Below are 20,191 nucleotides of genomic sequence, written 5' to 3'. Positions count from 1 at the left end.
AACTAAATTATACCATAAGACGTGAATCTGTCCAAAGAAATGTTTATGTACTTATCCAGGCCCTGAAACCTTATTGGAAAAGAGAAGAGAGAAACCGGATGCAAACAAAACGCGATTTGTGCTACCAAGTTCAATGTTTCAACACACTTGTTTATCATTACGCCGGTGTGTAAGAAAGGATTGATCGGACAGTCAAAGTCAGAATTTTATTGTACTTTATAAAGTTTATTAACACGCTGTGGTGGGCTGGCGCCCTGCCCGGGGTTTGTTTCCTGCCTTGCGCCCTGTGTTGGCTGGGATTGGCTCCAGCAGACCCCCGTGACCCTGTTTGGATTCAGCGAGTTAGACAATGGATGGATGGATGGATGGATGGATGAAACTTAACACGTATTAATACAGCTAGGTTACTGCTGCTACGCGAGCGTTTGTGCGTATACCTGTCTGCCCCAAGTAACAATTAAAGGCTCCGTGTTGCCCGATTTGTCCGGTAGAGGGCGTATGACGTTTCCACTACTAATACGGTATTTATTTTCCGCACCCCGTTATTCGTTCATCAGGAGATCGGCAACTCGCTATGATTTCGTGCTTCAAGCTTCATGGAGTGTTGCAGATCTATTGCTCCTGCATGTGTGCCGCTATAGTCCTAAACATGCGCGCGCACGCACGCACGCACACACACACGCACACACACACACACACACACACACACACACACACACACACACACACACACACACAGAGACAGACACACGTAATCTCTTTATCCTTGTCCTGTGTAATTAATCGTTTCCCGTTGTCACAGCTGTTAACGTTTCCTGAAAATGATAATCCTTATTTTAAGAAAGAATTCCTTACCGGGTAGTTTTATTCAGGGAGAGATTGGCCACATCCGCAAGAAATGCTCGCTTGAGGTAGGAAATGTTATGTGTTCTTCAGTTAGGGAGCACTGTGAGATGCGCTATATAACGTATGAGATGAGTTTACCATACATTTGTTTTTTTCTTTCAAACGGCAGAAAACGTTTTAATACAAATCGGATTTTGACCATTTTAGTGTTTGGTTTGAATAACTGTGATATAAATTGACCTTTTTGAAATATCTTTATTATTGGGGTGGTGGGCATCGAAAGCGCAGAGAGGGCCACAGCTTACACGTCTAAATTTGTTTTCTTATCAACCCGTTTCACCAGCCGGGGGACGCGGCAGCAATTAGTAAAGCGTTGTACCAAATCCGGACGGGAGAGCAAACCCAACACGACGCACACTCACAAGTACTCGAGACAGTATAAGTAAGAGTCCCCAGTTTTAATCTAAATTAAACAATATACACTAAGGTGTCAATTGTGACCTACATTGTGGAGGAGCTGGCTCTTCGTTAAAATCTTCATACAATTGTATTTTATATAATGGCATTCATAGCAAACACCAACAGAACTCTTCGTGGTCAGTGACCGTTTCAGCAAAATGTCGCATCATGACTCTTTCTCCAACCTACTTAATCAGGGTGGGCAGCCTATGTAGTTGAACCATTGCTGGTGGCACCATCCCACACTGGGCTAATTTAAAAATAACCTGACGATGTCAGAGGGTACCACAACCAGATGGACCGTGCACTAGCACCCTACAGTCTGTGAAAGCACGAATGTACTGATGTAATTAATAATTACATTAGAATGCCCAGCTAGCAGCTGGGTGGTCTTTCGACCTTGGAATTTACTCCAATCCTCACTGGTCGAAATGTTTGCTTTTTTGTCCTGTTCTTTAGTTTTTCACTTTCTTTTTTGCCATATGAATGCTGCTGTCCTCATATCTATCTCTGTATATATATATATATATATATATATATATATATATATATATATATATATATATATATATATATATATATATAATATATATACAGGGTGGTCCAGATCTAATTATGCAATTATGAAAAGGCGAACACATCGCACCCGCGGTTCGACTGACAACCGTCTCCTCACCATTTGGAATGCAAAGCAAGCGCTGCCATCTATCGGCAATAAAAGGAATTTTTTTGTGAACTCTATGTAATAAACTTGATAAGTTATAGAGTATACTGTATATAGTTCCATGTATTTGCCTATGCCAGATTTCCTCTATTTTTGCTTATTCATAACACCTAATTGTTTCTGATCTCCAAATTCACTATAAATATACAAAATACAGCTTTTAAATGGTCATTTGATTTACAATGTTCACCAACAAATCACCCAAATGAAAAAGTAATTACCCCCTTCGGACATCAACCGAAGTACCAAATTTAAAAGATAACAGGTTAAACAAGACTATCAACACCCAAGCTTGATTGCTTCACTTCAGTTGAACCTTCCCAGTAATGTAAAACTAGCTAAAAGGATTAAACAAGCAGCTAACCACTGCTCGATTAAAAGAAATTTTAGAAGACCAGAGAAAGGAAGTTATTGCAAAATATCAGTTGGGAAGGTGTTACAAAGCATTAAACGCTGAGACTCCAGCAAACCACCGTGATATCCATCTGCATATAGAGAAAACTTGGAACACTTCGAATGGTAAGTCTGCCTAGGAGAGGCCAGGCTAGCAGCATTACTCCACAAGCACATAGAAACCTCATCTGTGAATTTACAGAAGAACTCAGACAAACATCTAAAGGAACTGCAGGACTCTCTCATTTCAGTTAATGTCAGTGCTCATAGCTCTATCATTAGAAAGACACTGGGTAAAAATTTTATCCATGGGAGAATTGCAAGACAAAAACTCCTGCTTAAACAATAGAAACATGTGCACACACACAGACTAAACATAACTAAAACATGTAGGCATTCTGAATCATGACAGTTTTTGAAATACTAAAATACATGTTGACCTTTTTTCATAAACCTGAAGATGCATTTTTCTGTTATAATTTTTACCTTGATGGTTTCACCATTTTGTAAAGTTATGACATCAAAGTGATGCTCCGATTCTTTGTCTTGTCAGTCATGCTGGTTGTGATGGTTGCTTTGGCTTCAAAGATTGTCTCTTGATCATGTCTCAGCATTGACAGTTTTTTTTTTCAAGTTTTTCAGGCTGACTTAATTCAGCCATGTTTGATATCTACATATCATAAGTAGGCGGTGTATTGCTTTGCTGGCTGTTGTGCACACATACTGTATATACTGGTAATCTGTACTGTAAGCTGTGAAAAATGTTCACATTTGTTCCACACTCCCACTACAGCATTTGGTTTAGTATTTAGTGAGCTGTAACAGGTTAACATGGTCCCATTCTTATATGAGCACCTTGTGTGGGTTTTGCTGCACTGTGTATCTCTGGTTTACATTAAAGTGTTGATTTTGTAGTACGCTGCTATCCAGATACTCATTATCTGTTGAATTAGCCAACTATATGGCATTTTGAGACAGCTTTATTTAGGATATGACACTGTGCATGCAGGTCACAAACCTCCTTCTGAGATTTTAAGTGAAGGGCCCTCTAAAATAGTATGTGTTTCCAGTTCCACATGTCATGTGGAAATCGCCTGAATATCTGAGTTTCCATAAAAAATGCAGGCTCCCAATTACAAATGTTGGAATTTTCTTCTTATCTCTACGATAACAGAACATAATAGAAGGATGGGCCATCCTGCAGAAACTACATTTTGGTTCAGGCTGAACTCTGGACTGCAGGCTGCTGGTTGTATCCTTCACTTAAATGAAATATGACAGACAATCCGGGACTGGGAAGCGAGATTAGATAGAAGCTCTGGGGAGTTTTGCAACTGCCTCTTGGATGAGATTCTGCATAAAAATATCTAACTGCCTGTCTGAATGGCTGTGTGGATTTTCAGTACATACATGTCATGTTCCAAGTACATGCAGGTGTGTGAGTGAGAGCGTCCTGTGACAATCTAGTATCGCATTAAAGGGGCAGGCTTCACCATCGTGACTAAGAATCCTTAAAATTATAGGCCAATCTGCTGTATTGTAATGGAAAAAAAGGGTCAGAATTTGCATAAACCACCCTAATGAAATGAAATGTAATCATTTACTTCATGCAGTAGAAGTGCATAATAAACAAGAATAGTTGCATCAAATATTTGAAATATTAAAGTGTGTCAAAGTTTCAATTGTAATAGAAATTTGTCATTTTTCACCCTATCACAGAGTAAATGATTAAAAAAGCATTACTTTCATAATCACCAACATTGAAATACAGTCTAAAACAATACCCCACATGCTCATGTCTGAAACAACTCATTTCAACCTTTGTTGAATAGCTTTTAGAGGGCTAAGACCACCAATAAAGAATCCAATATTAATATTATGATCATATTCATGATTGGCAACCTCAAAATAGCATAATACGACACTCCCCTTGCCTATATTACTGATCCTTTAACTTTGAACCCTTTAGTGGGTGAACCCCTGGAATCAGTTAATGTGGCTTGAACAACTTCCAAGTACTTCTAATTATTTCTGGTGAAGACACTTGTTGGTTTACTCTTTATCGTAAGGGAGTAATTCCTTTCACAAATAATGGTCCTAATATGAGGCTTTTTCAGGTCCAGAGGGCCATAAATAGGGGGAACCCCAAAAAGCTTAATATCTTGCATAACTAGATGTCAAGACATGTCAAACACTATTTCATATGTGAAGGTTTTCTTGTGAGTCAGGAAGTGCCGAAAAAAAAAAACTTCAAAGTGTTCATAAGTAATTCCTAGAAACAGAAAAATTAATATATTGGTGTTGTGGATGTTAATGATTAAATAAAGTGGTTATGTGTAGAACTCATGCGTCTTGATTATTTTCACAAGAATGAGTAAACTTGAAACCTGTCTATTTTGTCATTAAGGTGAACCTATGTTGGCAAGTTCAAACATAACAGATTTTCAGTATTTTCCATTGACAAAATAGTTGAAAAGTGTTGGAAGAGTAAAATCAGCATAGCATGTTTGGTGAGTGTGTAGTGGGGCAGCTCCAAACATGTTTGTACCCAGGGGGTCTCTCAGTACCATGGTCTGTCCCTGGCTCCTGGGATTCGCTCCAGCTCCCCATAATCCTGAATTTGGTGTGTCTGAGAATGTTATATAGAGGAAGTATAGTGATGAGGTCAAAATTACAACATGGACCTTATAAAGAATCCATATATTCTGGCACCCCTAAACATAATTTGACCACATTTGGTGAAAAATAAATTACAAACAAATCACTTAATCTGAAAAAATCTTAAAGCAATGCTAGCATTGGAATATGCTAGAATTCTTAATCACTCCAGCAGATTTTGCTCTTCAGGGATGATCTGTCTCCTCTGTGTACATTAACTTTCAATATTTTACTGCTAAAATCATACTTTTCTGTATAGGATCTATACACATCAGGTTTTTTTTTTAAAATAGTGATTGTTGAATAATGTCATTTGATCTTATTGTACTCATGTGTGGTTAGTTGAGTAACAAACAGTCATTTTGCTGAAGGTCAAGTATGTGAGATGTTTAGGAGGCTTTGTGAAGTGGTGCCAGCCCAGTGAATTTTAAAATGTGGTTTTTCCTGTTCATGCAGTTGCTCCTCTTCTTCCTGTGCTGTATATTGGCAGAATATCAGAGAATGAAATATGTTAGACTATAAACTCTAATGATGGTGGTTCAGCGGCTAACTCCTTCTGACCTGCTGTACAATCTTGAATGTGTCACTTTTCCAGAGTGCTATGAGCTGTTAAGATAGATAGTGAAAAAGAACCTTGGGATGGTTTACATTGTAGAAAGATTCAAATCTTTGAATGGTAAACAAGGTATGACCAGACAGTCCTCCAAATTATAACTTGAATCCAAATCTACTATGGTCTTTTTTATGAATAGCTTAAGAAATTCAGGGTGCTTAATATGTGCCAATGCTGCAAATTATTACTGATGAGTTCTGAAATTTTTGCCCATTATGGGAGCTACGTAGTAAAGTACACCTCGAGTAAAGTCGCAGATTCTTGTAATGTACAGTATATCTTCTGATGCTTTGCATGGCTTAATTCACATGATAACTTAGAATACAAATTCTTTTCCATGACATTAGTTAATTGTAGAAAACTGGACAGTGGAAAGTTGCATGGCACATAGGATTAGACTACTCTGCACCAGAAAGAAAAAAAAGTAGCATGCTTTTGATCAATCACTTAATCTGATTGTGTTTGTATGGTGTACTACTTACCCTGAAAAATTCTGCCATCATTTACATTACTAACTTTTGTTAAATATGGCTCCTTTAATAATAAATAAAACTTCAAAATGGTTTATCCCCCAATTTCTAATAAGATACATAGTGAGACAAGTTTAGCAATGGAAGCCCAAACTACCTACTTAGGATTACTTTTGATGTCCGATTAGGTCAAACTGTACTCTTTGGCAGAAAGGCAAACTCCTTTGGTCGTTTTAGGCACAGAGATCTGGTCTACAAGGGCTTGTATAAGTAGTGGCTTTAGACTTTTGCCCCAGCTAGAACTTTCATTCAAGGTCAGTCCTTACTTGGTACTTGGCAACCTTGGTTTTTAGTGTGTAGTAGATGACTGTTTCGATATTTTGCTATTTGTGCCATTTTAATTAGCTTGCTTATTAAGTGTTTTAAGTACTTTCCTTCTCATTTTTTCTTAGCTTACAGGCTATTTATTCACTATGAGGTGCAAAAAAATAAGGTTGTTTTGATAGTGGACACATTTTTGTAATGTGTATAAGTTTATTTTCAAGTACCATTTTCAAACTTGCTTCACTCGGTTCAGATTTATAATTACCAGCACTAATCCCAGCAGAATCACCCACATGGCAGGGTCCAGTCCATCTTAGAGATCACTTCAGAACACAGCCATTGTTCTGCCTGATTAAGGCTAAAGCACAGACATTCCCCACACCCAAACTAACTCATATCATTATGTAGTTAATTAGAGTCCTGATTTATTTCATGTAATTACTGGATGTGTTGTTTTTAAAGTTTTTGTTGTTATTCATTTTTATTGTTAATTTTGTAACTTTACATTGCCACTTTGTACAGGGATTGTCAATGGGTATCACCGTTTTGTGCTATATTTTACATTGGCAATACTGTACTAACCCTACCACCTACCTACCAGTCATGGTTCATGACTTTATGATTTATTTTGCCCATCTGACACTCTGCTTGTGTGATGGAGGTTTCTGCTCAACTGCTTCATTACTCTGGCACTGTGTACACTTTAAAAGACACTACATAAGATGGGTTTCCATCTAGTTGTTAGTTGGCAATTCTAGATTAGTGAAACATAAATATGACAGTTCACATATTTTCATTTGTAGTAAAAAAAAATACAAATGTTTCTGGAATAAAGACATTGTTGATTATCAGTTTGACCTGAAAGGTTTAGAAATGGGATAATGAGAAAATACTATGTATAGACTGAATCTTTTCTGGAAAAGAAAAACATGATTACTGAGGTAATCATTGACAGCTTTTCTGTCTCTGATAAAGAATGTATATTTATATTTTTAAACCAATTATCAGTTGTATAAGGCGGGCATACATTTTCTCATGTGCATCTGCAGACAGAATAGTATTTATTCATGCAGCACTTGCCTCCCTCAACAGTCCTGGAAAGGTATCTCTAAAAACTTTTTAATGTCAGATGATTATTCTTCAAAATTCAAAAATTCATGTTATCTTTTATTAAATAAAGGACAAGCAAAGGCTTCACTTCACCAGCTGACACAACTATTATCATACACTGATAATCTCTGTATTATCTATATCTATTATTTATTTATTATATTACATATCTTACACATCAATATTGCTGCTACTTCTTTGTCCTATCTTTGCACAATGTCTTGTCTTGTTTGTGTTTTAATTTTTAATTTTTTAATTTTAATTCTATTTTTAATTTATTATTTGCACATCATGTTGTTACACTGTGGACCCTGAGCTTCGAAATTCTGTCTATCTGTATACTTGTATATGGTTGAGATAACAATAAAGCTCACTTTGACTTTGATGAGTGAACAACTTTGGAATCAACTGTGTTTTATGTCATCTCTCCTGAAACTACTTGTTTTGTAATAAAGGTTATACCTTTCAGAGTCCAGAGGTGCGGGGGAGCAGAATCCAGCTGAACATGGAGGGAGCCCTAACAGCGAGGGATCGAGTTGGAATCCAGGATTTTGTGTTGCTTGATTCTTTCACCAGTGAGACTGCCTTCCTGGACAACTTGCGCAAACGATTCCGCGAGAATCTTATCTATGTAAATATACACCATATTCCATGCAGATCACATACTACAGAATAGCCCTCGTGAGGAATACAGCATAGTCTATACTTATTTAAGTCAGTGGGTGCACAAAAATGAAACACAAAAATGATCATTTTTTTAAACATCCATCTTATTCAAACAGGGTCTTTAAAAAATAAAAACAGTTAAAATGTGGTTGTATTTATTATATAACGATTTTTAATACTGCCTTTTCAAATTTAATTTTTACTGCCAGGGTAGCAGGTGGCACTTTGATTAGCCTCTTTTCTTCACACCTTGGGGGACCTGCCTGAGCATTGCCTATAGAGTTTGCATGTTTTTACTGTGTCTGCATCGGTTTTCTCTGGGTTCACCGGTTTACTCCTAAACCTTACACATATGTGATTTAAGCTACTTTGCAACTCAAAATTGGCCTGGTATGACTGATGTATGTGCTATGCATTGGACTGACATATGCTATCAAGGACTGGCAGCTCTATGTAGCTGATCACTGACTTTGGGCTCCTGTAACAGTAACACAAGTTACATAAAAAATAAATGGGTTAAATTCATACTAATCGAAATAATCCTGAAAGCAGGATAATTACTTTACTCAAAGCCACACTGGTTTAACCTCCTTGTTTTTGAAATTTGTGTGAATGAGCCTAGTTTAGTTTTAAAATAATCATGATGTTTATTAAGTTAATACAAGTGTTTCCACTGTCAGACATCTTTTAGAAGTAAAGGAACAAGAAATGTGGCATATTCTATCTTCATTTCTCTTTATCTTTCAACTTGGCAGACCTATATTGGCACACTCTTGGTATCTATGAATCCTTACAAGGACCTGGAAATCTACACTTTGAAACAGATGGAGCTTTACATGGGAGTCAATTTCTTTGAGTTGCCTCCTCATCTGTAAGCAGGAAGTATCAATTTATTTGTATTTTCACCAGTCATGAGAGTCGCTGTGTGTGTGTATGTGTGTGTGTGTTTATATGCAGCATTTCTGAGGAATGTTTACTTGATTTATGGCATGAATGGTGCTATAAACTATAAAAAAAAACAAAGAAACTGAATGACTGCTTTGCAATAGTCTGATTTTTATTCCCTTAAAGTCTCCCTCTCCAGCCTTCCTGACATGTATTACTGCATTATTGATAATTAAAAATACAATCACTTACATTATTATGTGTTGCAATTGTTCTGTATTATTAATTTAGAAATAACAAAAATACTTACTAGTGTTAAAATACTTAAATTTAAGTGATTACCCTTAATTGTTCATTCATTTATTACTCTCGACAATTGGTCTAAAAGGCCACCAGGATGTGAATGGCCACACTTTTAAAGGTGATATTTTTGTCTGTGTTTTGTTTCAGCTATGCCCTTGCAGACAATGCTTACAGGACAATGCTCACAGAGTACAACAACCACTTCATCCTCATTTCAGGGGAAAGTGGTGCTGGAAAAACTGTGGCATCCAAAAAAATTTTGCAGTATTATGCTGTGACTTGCCCTAGTAGCGACCAGCTGCAGAGTGTGCGTGATCGTCTTCTCCATTCTAACCCAGTCCTAGAGGTGAGTGCAGGCAGTACAAGCACACAGGAATCAATTGTTACAGCCAAGTGTTACAGTAGCATTAGGACCTAAAGGGTGAGTGATTCATTACACTCATGAAGCATGAGTGGTTTTGAGTTTGGTTTTCATTCATTCATTGAGGACCGCTGATGTGACACTGTGAGCCAATTTTTATTTCAATTGAGCCCTTTATCATGGATTCATAACTTCAACTGGTTTGCATTGTACTCTTCCCCAAAACATTCACATCCAATTACAGTCAAATGCAAATGACAAGCACGAAGTGACTAAAAGCAGGTTCTGTGAAATGCTGGGACATCTAATAGAATATCATATAACTGTATCATTCCTGAAGGAAATCGTATATGGAAAAAGTAGTAGGATGAACACTTGCTTGCTTCAAGCAGAACTGGTGTGTGTGAACTGTAAGCGAGTTTAACAACTACTGCAATGAATCCTCAGGCCTGCAGCCACCCACATGTGTCCTTTGTCTCCAGCAATGATATGCTGATTCTGTATCCAGCTTCCAAGATACAAGAAATCCATGTATGGTGCCTTACCTGAAGTCTGAGTCGACAACATCCAATGAAATACATTCACCTGTTCACAGTCTGTTAGATGTACAGCAAGAATGTGAGTAGAATGAGAAAGAAAAAAAGGGAGGGCTTACCTTATGAATGTGGATAGTTGATGAACAAAGAATGGCAAGATGACACCAAGTGCACTTTTTCTGTCCTCATTCTCATTTTCCCCACAGATTTTTAATCTTCATTTTTTGCAATACTCCTGATTAATAAAAAAAAAATGTAATTAAAACTTTTACTAAAAACTGGTACAGAAATATAGAGACTATACAATCGATGTTTGACCCGTTATACAACTCTTCTAATAAATGGCTTATGATAAACTAATCTGAGACCCCCAACTATTTGTGACCTGTGGCATTTCATAATGTAACTCTTGCATTATGTAGCCATTTCATAATCACAGAGATGGTAGCATTGGATTGAACTTGAATGAGCATTTCCATTTTCTGGTTTATTCTCCTTATTGCTTCATTGGTTATGGTTTTAGCTTCAGGATTACTAGATTTGTATGTCTATCAGTATCAATATGGTTGAAAATGGAGGCCATTGGGTCATAGTAACTCATCTAATTTCTAATTTGTCTGATTTTTTTTAAAATATAGACAGCTTTCATAATGAAATAAATTGTATCAGTATGTGCTCTTATCCAACTAGAATCATATAGCTTGGTCTTCCTTGCAGGCTTTTGGAAATGCCAAGACCCTCCGGAATGATAACTCAAGTCGCTTTGGAAAATACATGGACATTCAGTTTGATTTCAAGGTACGTAGAATAAAGCACTATGATCAGTTGAAAATAGTGTTGTGCATACATTTTAGAAGCACTTCAGAAACTTTTTATCAACAAAACCTATGGTATTAACTTCCAGCATTGCAAACCTTGGGCAGTCTGATCACAACTCAACTTAATACCAACATAAGGAGATGCTCTTTCCATGGTTCAGTTGGTTATATGACTCTCCATCTGCCTACTTTACAGCCAGTGCATGTTTTTCATTCATTAGGGGGAAGCAGTGGGTGGGCACATTCTGAGCTACCTGCTTGAGAAATCGCGAGTTGTCCACCAGAATCACGGAGAAAGGAACTTTCACATCTTCTATCAGCTGCTGTCGGGTGGTGATGATGAGTTGCTGCGCTGGCTGGGGCTTGAACGCAATGCCCAGAAGTATTGTTACTTGGTACAGGTGAGGATACCTCCTGCTGTTGGACTGTGCTTGCTTGGTAATTAATGATGCACTGAAAGAGCATTACATCCATTTGCACAGTTATATTAGAATACAATAAAAAGTCAATGTAATCTAATTTATATATTTTAGATTAGTGTAATGTGATGTTTAATTCTTGGTGAGAAAGCTGTAGTATATGTCACTATTTTTAATGATTTGTTGTGAAATGACAGTATTCTTTGACATCCACCACCACAACACAATGAGGTCAATTGAGTTCTGTTTTTTTCTATTTCAACCTATGAACAGGGAGAATGTGCAAAAGTAAGCTCAATCAATGACAAGCTTGACTGGCGAACTGTCCGCAAAGCCCTTTCCATCATTAGCTTTGGGGAAAATGATATTGAGGTAAGCCAGACAAATTGGAATTAAAGAAAAGTCCCAAGACCACCAAAACAACAACCTAATTAGTACTGAGTGAAAATCACACCATTTAGCTTCAATAAACACAAGGTTTCACATGTTCACAGAGTCTAACATTTTTTGTCTTTATGCTTCCTGTTAAAGCATCTTTTTGGAATCATTGCCAGTGTATTACACCTAGGAAATATTCAATATGAAGACGACGGCAAAAGTGGGAATGCCGTGTTGAGTGGTAATGCAGAACTCCGGTGGATTTCAAAGGTATGTACGGCTATGACTAGGGAGAGAGAAGCTAGTGAACATGGAGCTGTAAAACTTATAGTTCTCATCAAATAGTAATGTTGCAGGCCAACACATACCCAAACCTGAAGTGCTCCTGATCCTTGTATCCACTGTTCCAACCTTATTCCATTTATGGTTTTAAAATACAGTATTAACTTGTTTAGTGAAGGCTTCAGTTGATTTAATATTATAGCTGTAAAGGTTCCATGACCATAATGCTACAATATGGATGAAAGCTAAAGTGAATTTTAGCTATTTTTACTTAGTTTAACTTTTTATAAAATGTCTTTTAAAATCTGAAAATGAACAGAGCATTTTACATGACAGTTTTGATTATACTATAGTGATAAAAAGTGAATGAGTCTATGAATAATGCAGGGACATACAATATAATATGTAGATTTTCATACTCTGTATGACAAAAAGTGCCAGTACAGCCAGCCACCGCATTCATCAAGTGACACCCTATTGGCAATCTATTGCCACCTACTGGTAGAAAGGAACATAAGCTGTAAGACAGCTGTTCTTAAACTGCATTGCACCAACTTTTTTTTCTTCAGTTTTGCCATAGTTTTTAGGTAGACAACAAAACATTTTCTTAATTTTATGCAGCATGTGTTATATATGAGAAGGAATGGAGTGTTTTTTTTCAGCTGTAGTATTTGTCCAAATTGTATACAGTATGCCTCCTTTCCAAAGAAATGTAGGATGCATGGTGGGACACTGATCATTATAGCTGCAGGTATGCTTTTAATGAGATTATAATTACAGTTAAAGTCAGAAAATTACATACACTTACGGTGAATTTTTTAAAACTCATTTTATAACCCCTCCACAGATGTTATACTACAGTAACTACAAATTTGGCATATAGTTCAAGACATCTACTTTGTGCAGGGCAGAGTATTTAACTTTTTATTGACTATATCACAATTCCAGTGGGTCAGAAGTTTACATACACTTTGTTAACTGTGCCTCTAAACAGCTTGAAAACTTGTAGAAAATTATGTCAAGTCTTTGGGCAATTAGATAATCAGTAGTATGGAAGTTAAAAACATAACTGAATTCAAGGCAAATGTCACAAATATTAGCAATTGAAATGTAACTTTTTTTTGTTCCAATATTTTTTATTTCTTATTTTGGTAAATAACTGTTCATCTTCATTTAGTATCCATGTTTTCCTATGAGCCCCATGGTTAAAATCACTTAATCCGCAAAAAAATAAAAAAGAATAAATGAATGAGAATAGTCTTTTGATTTTGTCCTAATAATAGTAAAAGATAAAAGATGAGTGTAATGACTGTGTTAATGACAGTGATAATTCTACTGCCTAGCTCCAAAAGAATGTGTTTGCAGTGAAGTCAGCACAAATGTTTTATGACTGAAAAACACTGTGTGTCTTTATTATTATTATTATTATTTATCTTTTGGGGCTCATCACTAAAATATTTAAAGGTTCTACATCAAGATCTTTTTTTGGTTTAGTTGCTGGGAGTCCCCTTGGTGGCACTACAAGAAGCTCTTACTCACAGGAAAATAGAAACAAGTACAGAAGAGGTAAGGGATGAGAGATTGTCTTTTGTAACAATACAAAGAGGGGGTATTTTATCAAGAAATTGTGGTTTACTAAGTCTACTTTTGCTCGACTGTACATGTTTTGAGATATGAGTTTACCACAGCTGATGGCCTGGTACAGCTTTGTGATAGCTTATCTAGTGTCCATAATGCTCCAATTTTTAAAGATATCTACAACTATTTTCTTATTAAAAGAAATGGCAGAGTGTGAACATATAGGGTAGCAATAGACATAATCAGGACTTTAGTAGTAGTATTGTTGTTAAACATAAGGTGTACTTTCCATGCAACATGTTGCCACAGACAACTTGATAAACAAGAATGTACTAATTGCACTTAAGTGCTCCCTTCTTAAATTCTTATCACATAGACCAATCTGTTTCATGTGAAATAACATAATGACCAACTCCTTCTTTATCTCAGCATTATCAAAAAGGTTGAACTGCATGATTTCCTAAACACAGTAACCATACTCTTATTTTTCTATGAACACTTGAGAAAGCAGACCCAAACCTCAAGAGTACCTTTCTTGATTGTGTTATATGGCTCTTCTGCATACCAAATCCTTTGCACCATGTAACATGTAATAAATAGACCACAATAAGCAAGGATCAAATGCTAAATTCCAACCAAATTTGTAAACACAAGAAGCAATTGTTATGTGCTTTACCAAAAAAAAAAAAAAATTTTGGCCCATGGGAGACACATCTTCCACCATTCTCTGATGACTGGCAACTGTGCTCCATAGCCTGTATTTTATAAATCAAAAAAACAATTGACTGATGTAAACACTGCCTAAATATCTGTTAGAAACAGGAGATAGAGTGGGTATCACATCAATGAATGCATGAATTCTTAGATTACAATAAAAATTTGAGACTTCCAAAAAAACATTTTAATTAAATAATGTAAATTGCATATTGTTTTTAGGCATATCCAAGAAACGTGACCTCGCAGTGCCATGCATGTGAAAAGCTTTCCCTGAGGAAAGTATACAGATTGGAAACAGGTCAAAACTTTTACAAAATTTGTCCAAAGCATTTTTACACTTTCTACAAATTTTAAATGGGGGGAAAAAAAAGAATTAGAAAAGCGGACTTCTTAGTCATTCTGGGAAATCATACTCTTTAAAATGGAAGTACACACAAGAGAATTTTGATCAGAATCAATAAAATTCTAGCATTTTAGGACAGTAATATACCAACCTCTATCAATTAAATATGGAATTTTCTGGTTTCTCCCTGGATGACCAGTTGCCCCCAGATATTTGGTGTATTAGTGCACTAATTTTTAGTAACCAGATGCCCTTCCTGATGCCAAACCTCCTTAAGTCACCTTCTGTGACATACAATTGAACAATGAAAGTTACAATTTTGCTTAGCTGGTATATAGCGAAGATAAATTATTTTTCTGATGGTTGTGAGGATTTTGATGTGTTAACAAGTGTGTTTTGGTTAATTAACACTGATTTCAATCTGGCAGTGAAGTAAAGGAGGCTAACCAGGTTATTTAGTATAGTGACAGTTTGTTTGCCAACCTGGTGCTTTGGTTGGCATCAACGCAGAAGCAATGAGTAACAATAGAAAATGGAAGAAAATTTCGTCACATTCCTTAGGAGGAGTGCCTTTTAATGTAATTTTTTTTTTTTTGTTGTTTGCATGCATTCCTATCTACAGGTGCTTAGCCCTTTAGATGTGGACCAGGCATATTATGCCAAAGATGCACTGGCCAAAGCAATCTATGGGCGTACATTTACATGGCTGGTGAAGAAGATCAATGAGTCTTTGGAAAATCAGGTGAATTCTGACCTCATTTTGGAGGGGAACTGCGGCACCTTTGTTATTTTACAAATATTGTGTTATCAGAAATAGACATTTTAACATTGTTTATTTTGTGTGCAGTCCTTGATGTAACATTCCTAGCAATCAACTGTGCAGTTAAAATAGTACTAACTTTCAGTGTATAAGACATAAACTGTTTTTTTTTTGTTCTTTTTATTCTACACTTAGAAAAGAGCCATAGTGTGAGATCATATATAAAACATTTCAAAATATTTGTATTTTTGCTAGTTTTAAGTTTTTATTTGCTTTTTGTGTTTTCTTTTCAATTTGCTTTTTCTGATTAGTTAGCACTATTATCTGTATCCTATTATTGACAGTTCAACAACAAACTGAGTAAACAGTAGGGCAAATGATACCTTAATAATTGCAGAGGCAGTTCTGACCTCGGAGAGTACCTTTGCAAACAACTGCAGAGTATAAAGAATCTCTGTTTAAGTTGAGTCACAAATTGGGCTTGGATTAAGAAACCAATAAGAATAAAAAAGCATTAGCTACTGGACTAGAGGCTTGGCAGTAATCACCTTATTTTTTTATCATCATTTATTGACTTCTAGGCTTAAGTGCACAATTTACCTCCATCATTTCTCTTTTTACATTTCCATTATGTTAAATGTAAGTCAGCTTATGAAGAAGCCCTATACAAGAATAAACTGAACTAAATGACAGGCCAGACAGTAGATATGTAACAAAAATAGTCATATTCACTAAGTGTAAGGCACTTGATATTTGATGAAGCTGAAAATTTAGAAAAAAAAAGCAATACCAGGCTTGATTCTAACTACTGCAAGAAGTGTGCTCGGGTGCAAGACCCACTAAGCAGTACATCATATGCAACCATTTCAGCTTACCTCAGTGTGTGACTCACAGCAAACCTCTTGAATTGCTTATTCTCTAACTGGTTAATGCTATGCTTGTAATTAAACTTGTGACAGTGTTCATTTAGAAAGCATAATACACAGTTCCACTAGGATTGTATTTTGGAATACTTTTGTTGCATTTTGTCATGTAATTAGGAAATGGTTAAAGCAATGAAACATTTAGGCTGTTCAGTCCCAGTGTGTTTAATTTCTTTAAATAGGCTAGCAGTCAGGACATTCCAGCTCCTATGAAGTCTAGACAGCGGAGTATATTAGAAGATGCTGATGTAGAGCAATGCAGGGAAGGAAGCAACAGATGTGTAAGACATTTTATTTGCTCTGCTGATTTCCCTTTTCATTACCCTTTTTCCTCAGGATGCCACCCGTAAAACCGTGATTGGCTTGTTAGACATCTATGGCTTTGAAGTCTTCTCCATTAACAGGTACACATTACTTATAATGGCTCTCTGCAAATTTTCCATAGGAATTTCACACTTGAACTTGTAATAAATACTACATGCTAGGATAAGATTAAGTAACTTTTGTGAATGCTCCACAGTCCAGCTGGCATGCCAGATAATGGTAACTGTATATGACAATAAGCATGACTATATCTTTACGTCTCATCTGAAATGAGACGTGTGCTGCAAAACTGGCATTGAAATTAGTGTGTAGGACATGTCTATGACACTTCTTGTCTGCAAAGTTTCTTCTAAACACCACCATACTTTACATCTCTTCTGTGTGCACAACATCACCAGCATCTCTGAACGAGCAAAATCACAATTGGTTAATACTGCTGTGTAAAATTATTTGTGAGCGCCAGCGTTCATCACTTGAAACATTCTGGACCCATTGCTCTCTGGGATTTTTCTATCTAAATTCCATTTTTACTTGATGAGCATTTTCCACCAGTGAAACTAAACACAATATTTCAGGAATCCACTTTCAGGATGCTGCAATCTATGAAGCTAACACTGTAAAATTAGTCTGCTACCTCCCAATTTCACAGAAGCTTCCTCTGTTGATAATACTCACGTGTTGCTAGGATTGCGCCCAGTACTTTATATCAGTTTCAAATAACATAAAATACTTAAATATTCTCCAAACTACTAGGGGGACAGGGCCTATAATGGCAACAATAGTCACATGTGAAGTAACAGCCCTGGTCAGGGTGGGCACCTGTCTATCACAGGGCCTATAAAACTACACTGTACCAATTTATAGATACCAAAATACCTAACACACAGGTTGTTGAGAATCTGGAAGAAAAACAGGAGTACCTAAAATAAAACATGCACCGTCCAGCTGGATTCATGATGGAACATCACCAATCACTGTGTATCTATGTTGTCCCAGTTATAAATAGCAATTTAATTTATAGACTAACTGTCCAGATCCCCATGATCGATCCATCAGTTTCCTAAAACATTTATTCAGTTTGGAATCATAAGGAGGCAATCCCTGTCCTTACAGCACTAGACAGAAGACAACAATTAGTCCTGGACATGATGCCAGCTCATCATAGGAAACACTCATGCACACATTCTCTGGGCCAATTTAAAGTAAACAAGTAAGCTAATGTGCACATTTCTGGACAAGGGAGAAAATAGTTAAGTACACAGAAGATGTAGACTTGGGAGAAATCGCCACAGAGGTCAAGAACAAGACAGAATTAACAATAATACATTTTATTTATTTGTAGGCGCCTTTCTAAACACTCAAGGATACTGAACAGAAAAAACACAGATTATAAACAAAAGTAAAATACAAAAGTTAAAATCAGACAGAGCAATTGTAATCAAAGAGAAAAAGCAGTCTTAAACAAATGAGTTTTAAGTTTAGATTTGAAAAGTGAAAATTCACACACAGAATGCTGGAGCTTAGTGGCAGAAGACATATTATTTGGAATTGAAAATAAATAGAGGGATGGACTATTTAGTTGCCTGGAAATTTTAGCAGAAGGAAAAGATAGTCAATTCAAGGAACATAACTGTGTCATGTTTACATTTCTGAAATTCACATTTAATGGTAGTCTGCTTCCATACAATAGGGAGATTTTGGATTATGCTATACTTTGGTGTATGAAGTGAACAGAGCAAGAACTGATTAAGTCTTGTGGGTCTAGGCATTATGGATTCTTCTGGCTGTTCTACTGTACCTAATTTAGAAGGAATCACTGATATTAGCGGGGGACTGATATCTCTCTCTCTCTCTCTCACTTTTCAGTTTTGAACAATTCTGTATCAACTATTGCAATGAGAAGCTGCAGCAGCTCTTCATTCAGCTTACCTTAAAATCTGAGCAGGAGGAATATGACCTTGAAGGGATTGAGGTAAACTGATGTCTACTCTTCCCCGTGATTTTTGCACATTTACTTCATGTATAGACTACAAGTGCCTAGGTGATTACTCCTTCCCAAATGTCATCTCCTGTTATATGGACACTTTCAGTGGGAACCTGTGCAGTTCTTTAACAATAGGATCATCTGTGACCTGGTGGAACAGAAGCACAAAGGCATCATTTCAATTTTGGTAAGGATGAACCTACTACACTTCAGGACCACATGTGTAAGCATGACGCGCATAAATGTTAGAGACTACTTTAAATGGAAAACATTGTATGGATACTGACCCCTGCAGCATTTATGAGATACATGAGACTTTTTATATAGTAATATTAAAACTGCAGCTGTTTTAAGGATGCAAGGTGTAGACAGAATAATAATTGGACAACACAACAGCCAAGTCAGCCATTTCAGCATCCTGGCCACATCTGTTTCCCCTCCAAGGAAATAACATCAAATGAAAAGAACATCAAGAGAAGTGATACAGGAGCCACCTCGCAGTCACAAGTTTGCTATAGTATAACATACAAAGACTGTTAATAAGATAATGACTGACAAGGCACTTTGTAACATGATTTAATCATTCACTGTGGGATTTTTACTTTTTGCTGAAGGATGAAGAGTGCATGCGACCAGGAGAAGCCACAGATTTGACTTTCTTGGATAAAATGGAGGAGAAGATAGGAAATCACCCTCACTTTGTAACGTGAGATTCCAATATCTGTTGAGTTAAGGGCCTAAATTCTAGTGTAGAGAATCAGGAGTGGAACACAAGGTAAAACCTTTAAGAATAATCAAGAGTAAAAAGAATTGAGAGAGTTGGACAAATTATTTAGTACACTGCACTAATAACACAAGTGCCCTGCAACAACTGCGCTGACTAAAGTAGAATGATATACAAGATGACCCCTGCACAATGCCCTCTGGACTAAAGGCATCTTCAAAACAGAAATGGCATTAACTGTATTCTATTCAATTACCATGTAGGAAACCTTGTGATAGAACTCACTATAGAAGGAGGACAATATACTTTGTTTTACAAACTGATATTGCCAATGGCAGTATTATATTACAATAGATCACACAAAGATAAATGTTAATGACAACAAACTTTAGGATGACCTACAAAATCAGTACTCTTTTAAACATTTCAGTCTCTTAAAATAGTTGCCATTTTCAAATGCTTTGATTTAATATTTAGAATCAGTTTTATTTACCAGTACTTAATGTACAAGAATTTCACTTCGTAGAATATTGCCCTAAAACTTTTCTAGAGCACACTGGTGCTGTAAATATAAATCATTACAATAAAAAGAG

The 20,191-nt window shown here is 36.4% G+C and overlaps 2 protein-coding genes across 2 annotated transcripts in view; one reads left to right on the top strand and one right to left on the bottom strand.

Annotated features, from left to right (window-relative positions):
- Positions 1 to 20,191, bottom strand: part of foxn4 (forkhead box N4) — an 84,411-nt gene that overhangs the window by 48,486 nt on the left and 15,734 nt on the right. The window contains exons 3-4 of the mRNA XM_039771813.1: positions 18,820 to 19,022; positions 10,468 to 10,583 (exon numbers count right to left, since the gene is read on the bottom strand). The gene's annotated coding sequence lies outside the window, so the exon portion shown is untranslated. The remainder of the gene's footprint in view (positions 1 to 10,467; positions 10,584 to 18,819; positions 19,023 to 20,191) is intronic.
- myo1ha (myosin IHa) overlaps positions 841 to 20,191 on the top strand; it is a 35,433-nt gene continuing 16,082 nt past the window's right edge. Inside the window, exons 1-14 of the mRNA XM_039771809.1 lie at positions 841 to 911; positions 8,067 to 8,228; positions 9,019 to 9,134; positions 9,599 to 9,797; positions 11,066 to 11,146; positions 11,388 to 11,567; positions 11,859 to 11,957; positions 12,117 to 12,233; positions 13,740 to 13,811; positions 15,506 to 15,625; positions 16,903 to 16,970; positions 18,757 to 18,862; positions 18,981 to 19,061; positions 19,489 to 19,580. Of these exons, the coding sequence (XP_039627743.1) occupies positions 8,103 to 8,228; positions 9,019 to 9,134; positions 9,599 to 9,797; positions 11,066 to 11,146; positions 11,388 to 11,567; positions 11,859 to 11,957; positions 12,117 to 12,233; positions 13,740 to 13,811; positions 15,506 to 15,625; positions 16,903 to 16,970; positions 18,757 to 18,862; positions 18,981 to 19,061; positions 19,489 to 19,580 (1,457 nt within the window). The 5' untranslated portion in view covers positions 841 to 911; positions 8,067 to 8,102. The remainder of the gene's footprint in view (positions 912 to 8,066; positions 8,229 to 9,018; positions 9,135 to 9,598; positions 9,798 to 11,065; positions 11,147 to 11,387; positions 11,568 to 11,858; positions 11,958 to 12,116; positions 12,234 to 13,739; positions 13,812 to 15,505; positions 15,626 to 16,902; positions 16,971 to 18,756; positions 18,863 to 18,980; positions 19,062 to 19,488; positions 19,581 to 20,191) is intronic.

Source organism: Polypterus senegalus, chromosome 12 (genome assembly GCF_016835505.1).
Source record: "Polypterus senegalus isolate Bchr_013 chromosome 12, ASM1683550v1, whole genome shotgun sequence".
In the NCBI taxonomy this organism is placed as follows: domain Eukaryota; kingdom Metazoa; phylum Chordata; class Cladistia; order Polypteriformes; family Polypteridae; genus Polypterus; species Polypterus senegalus.
This window is presented reverse-complemented; position numbering and strand designations above follow the sequence as displayed.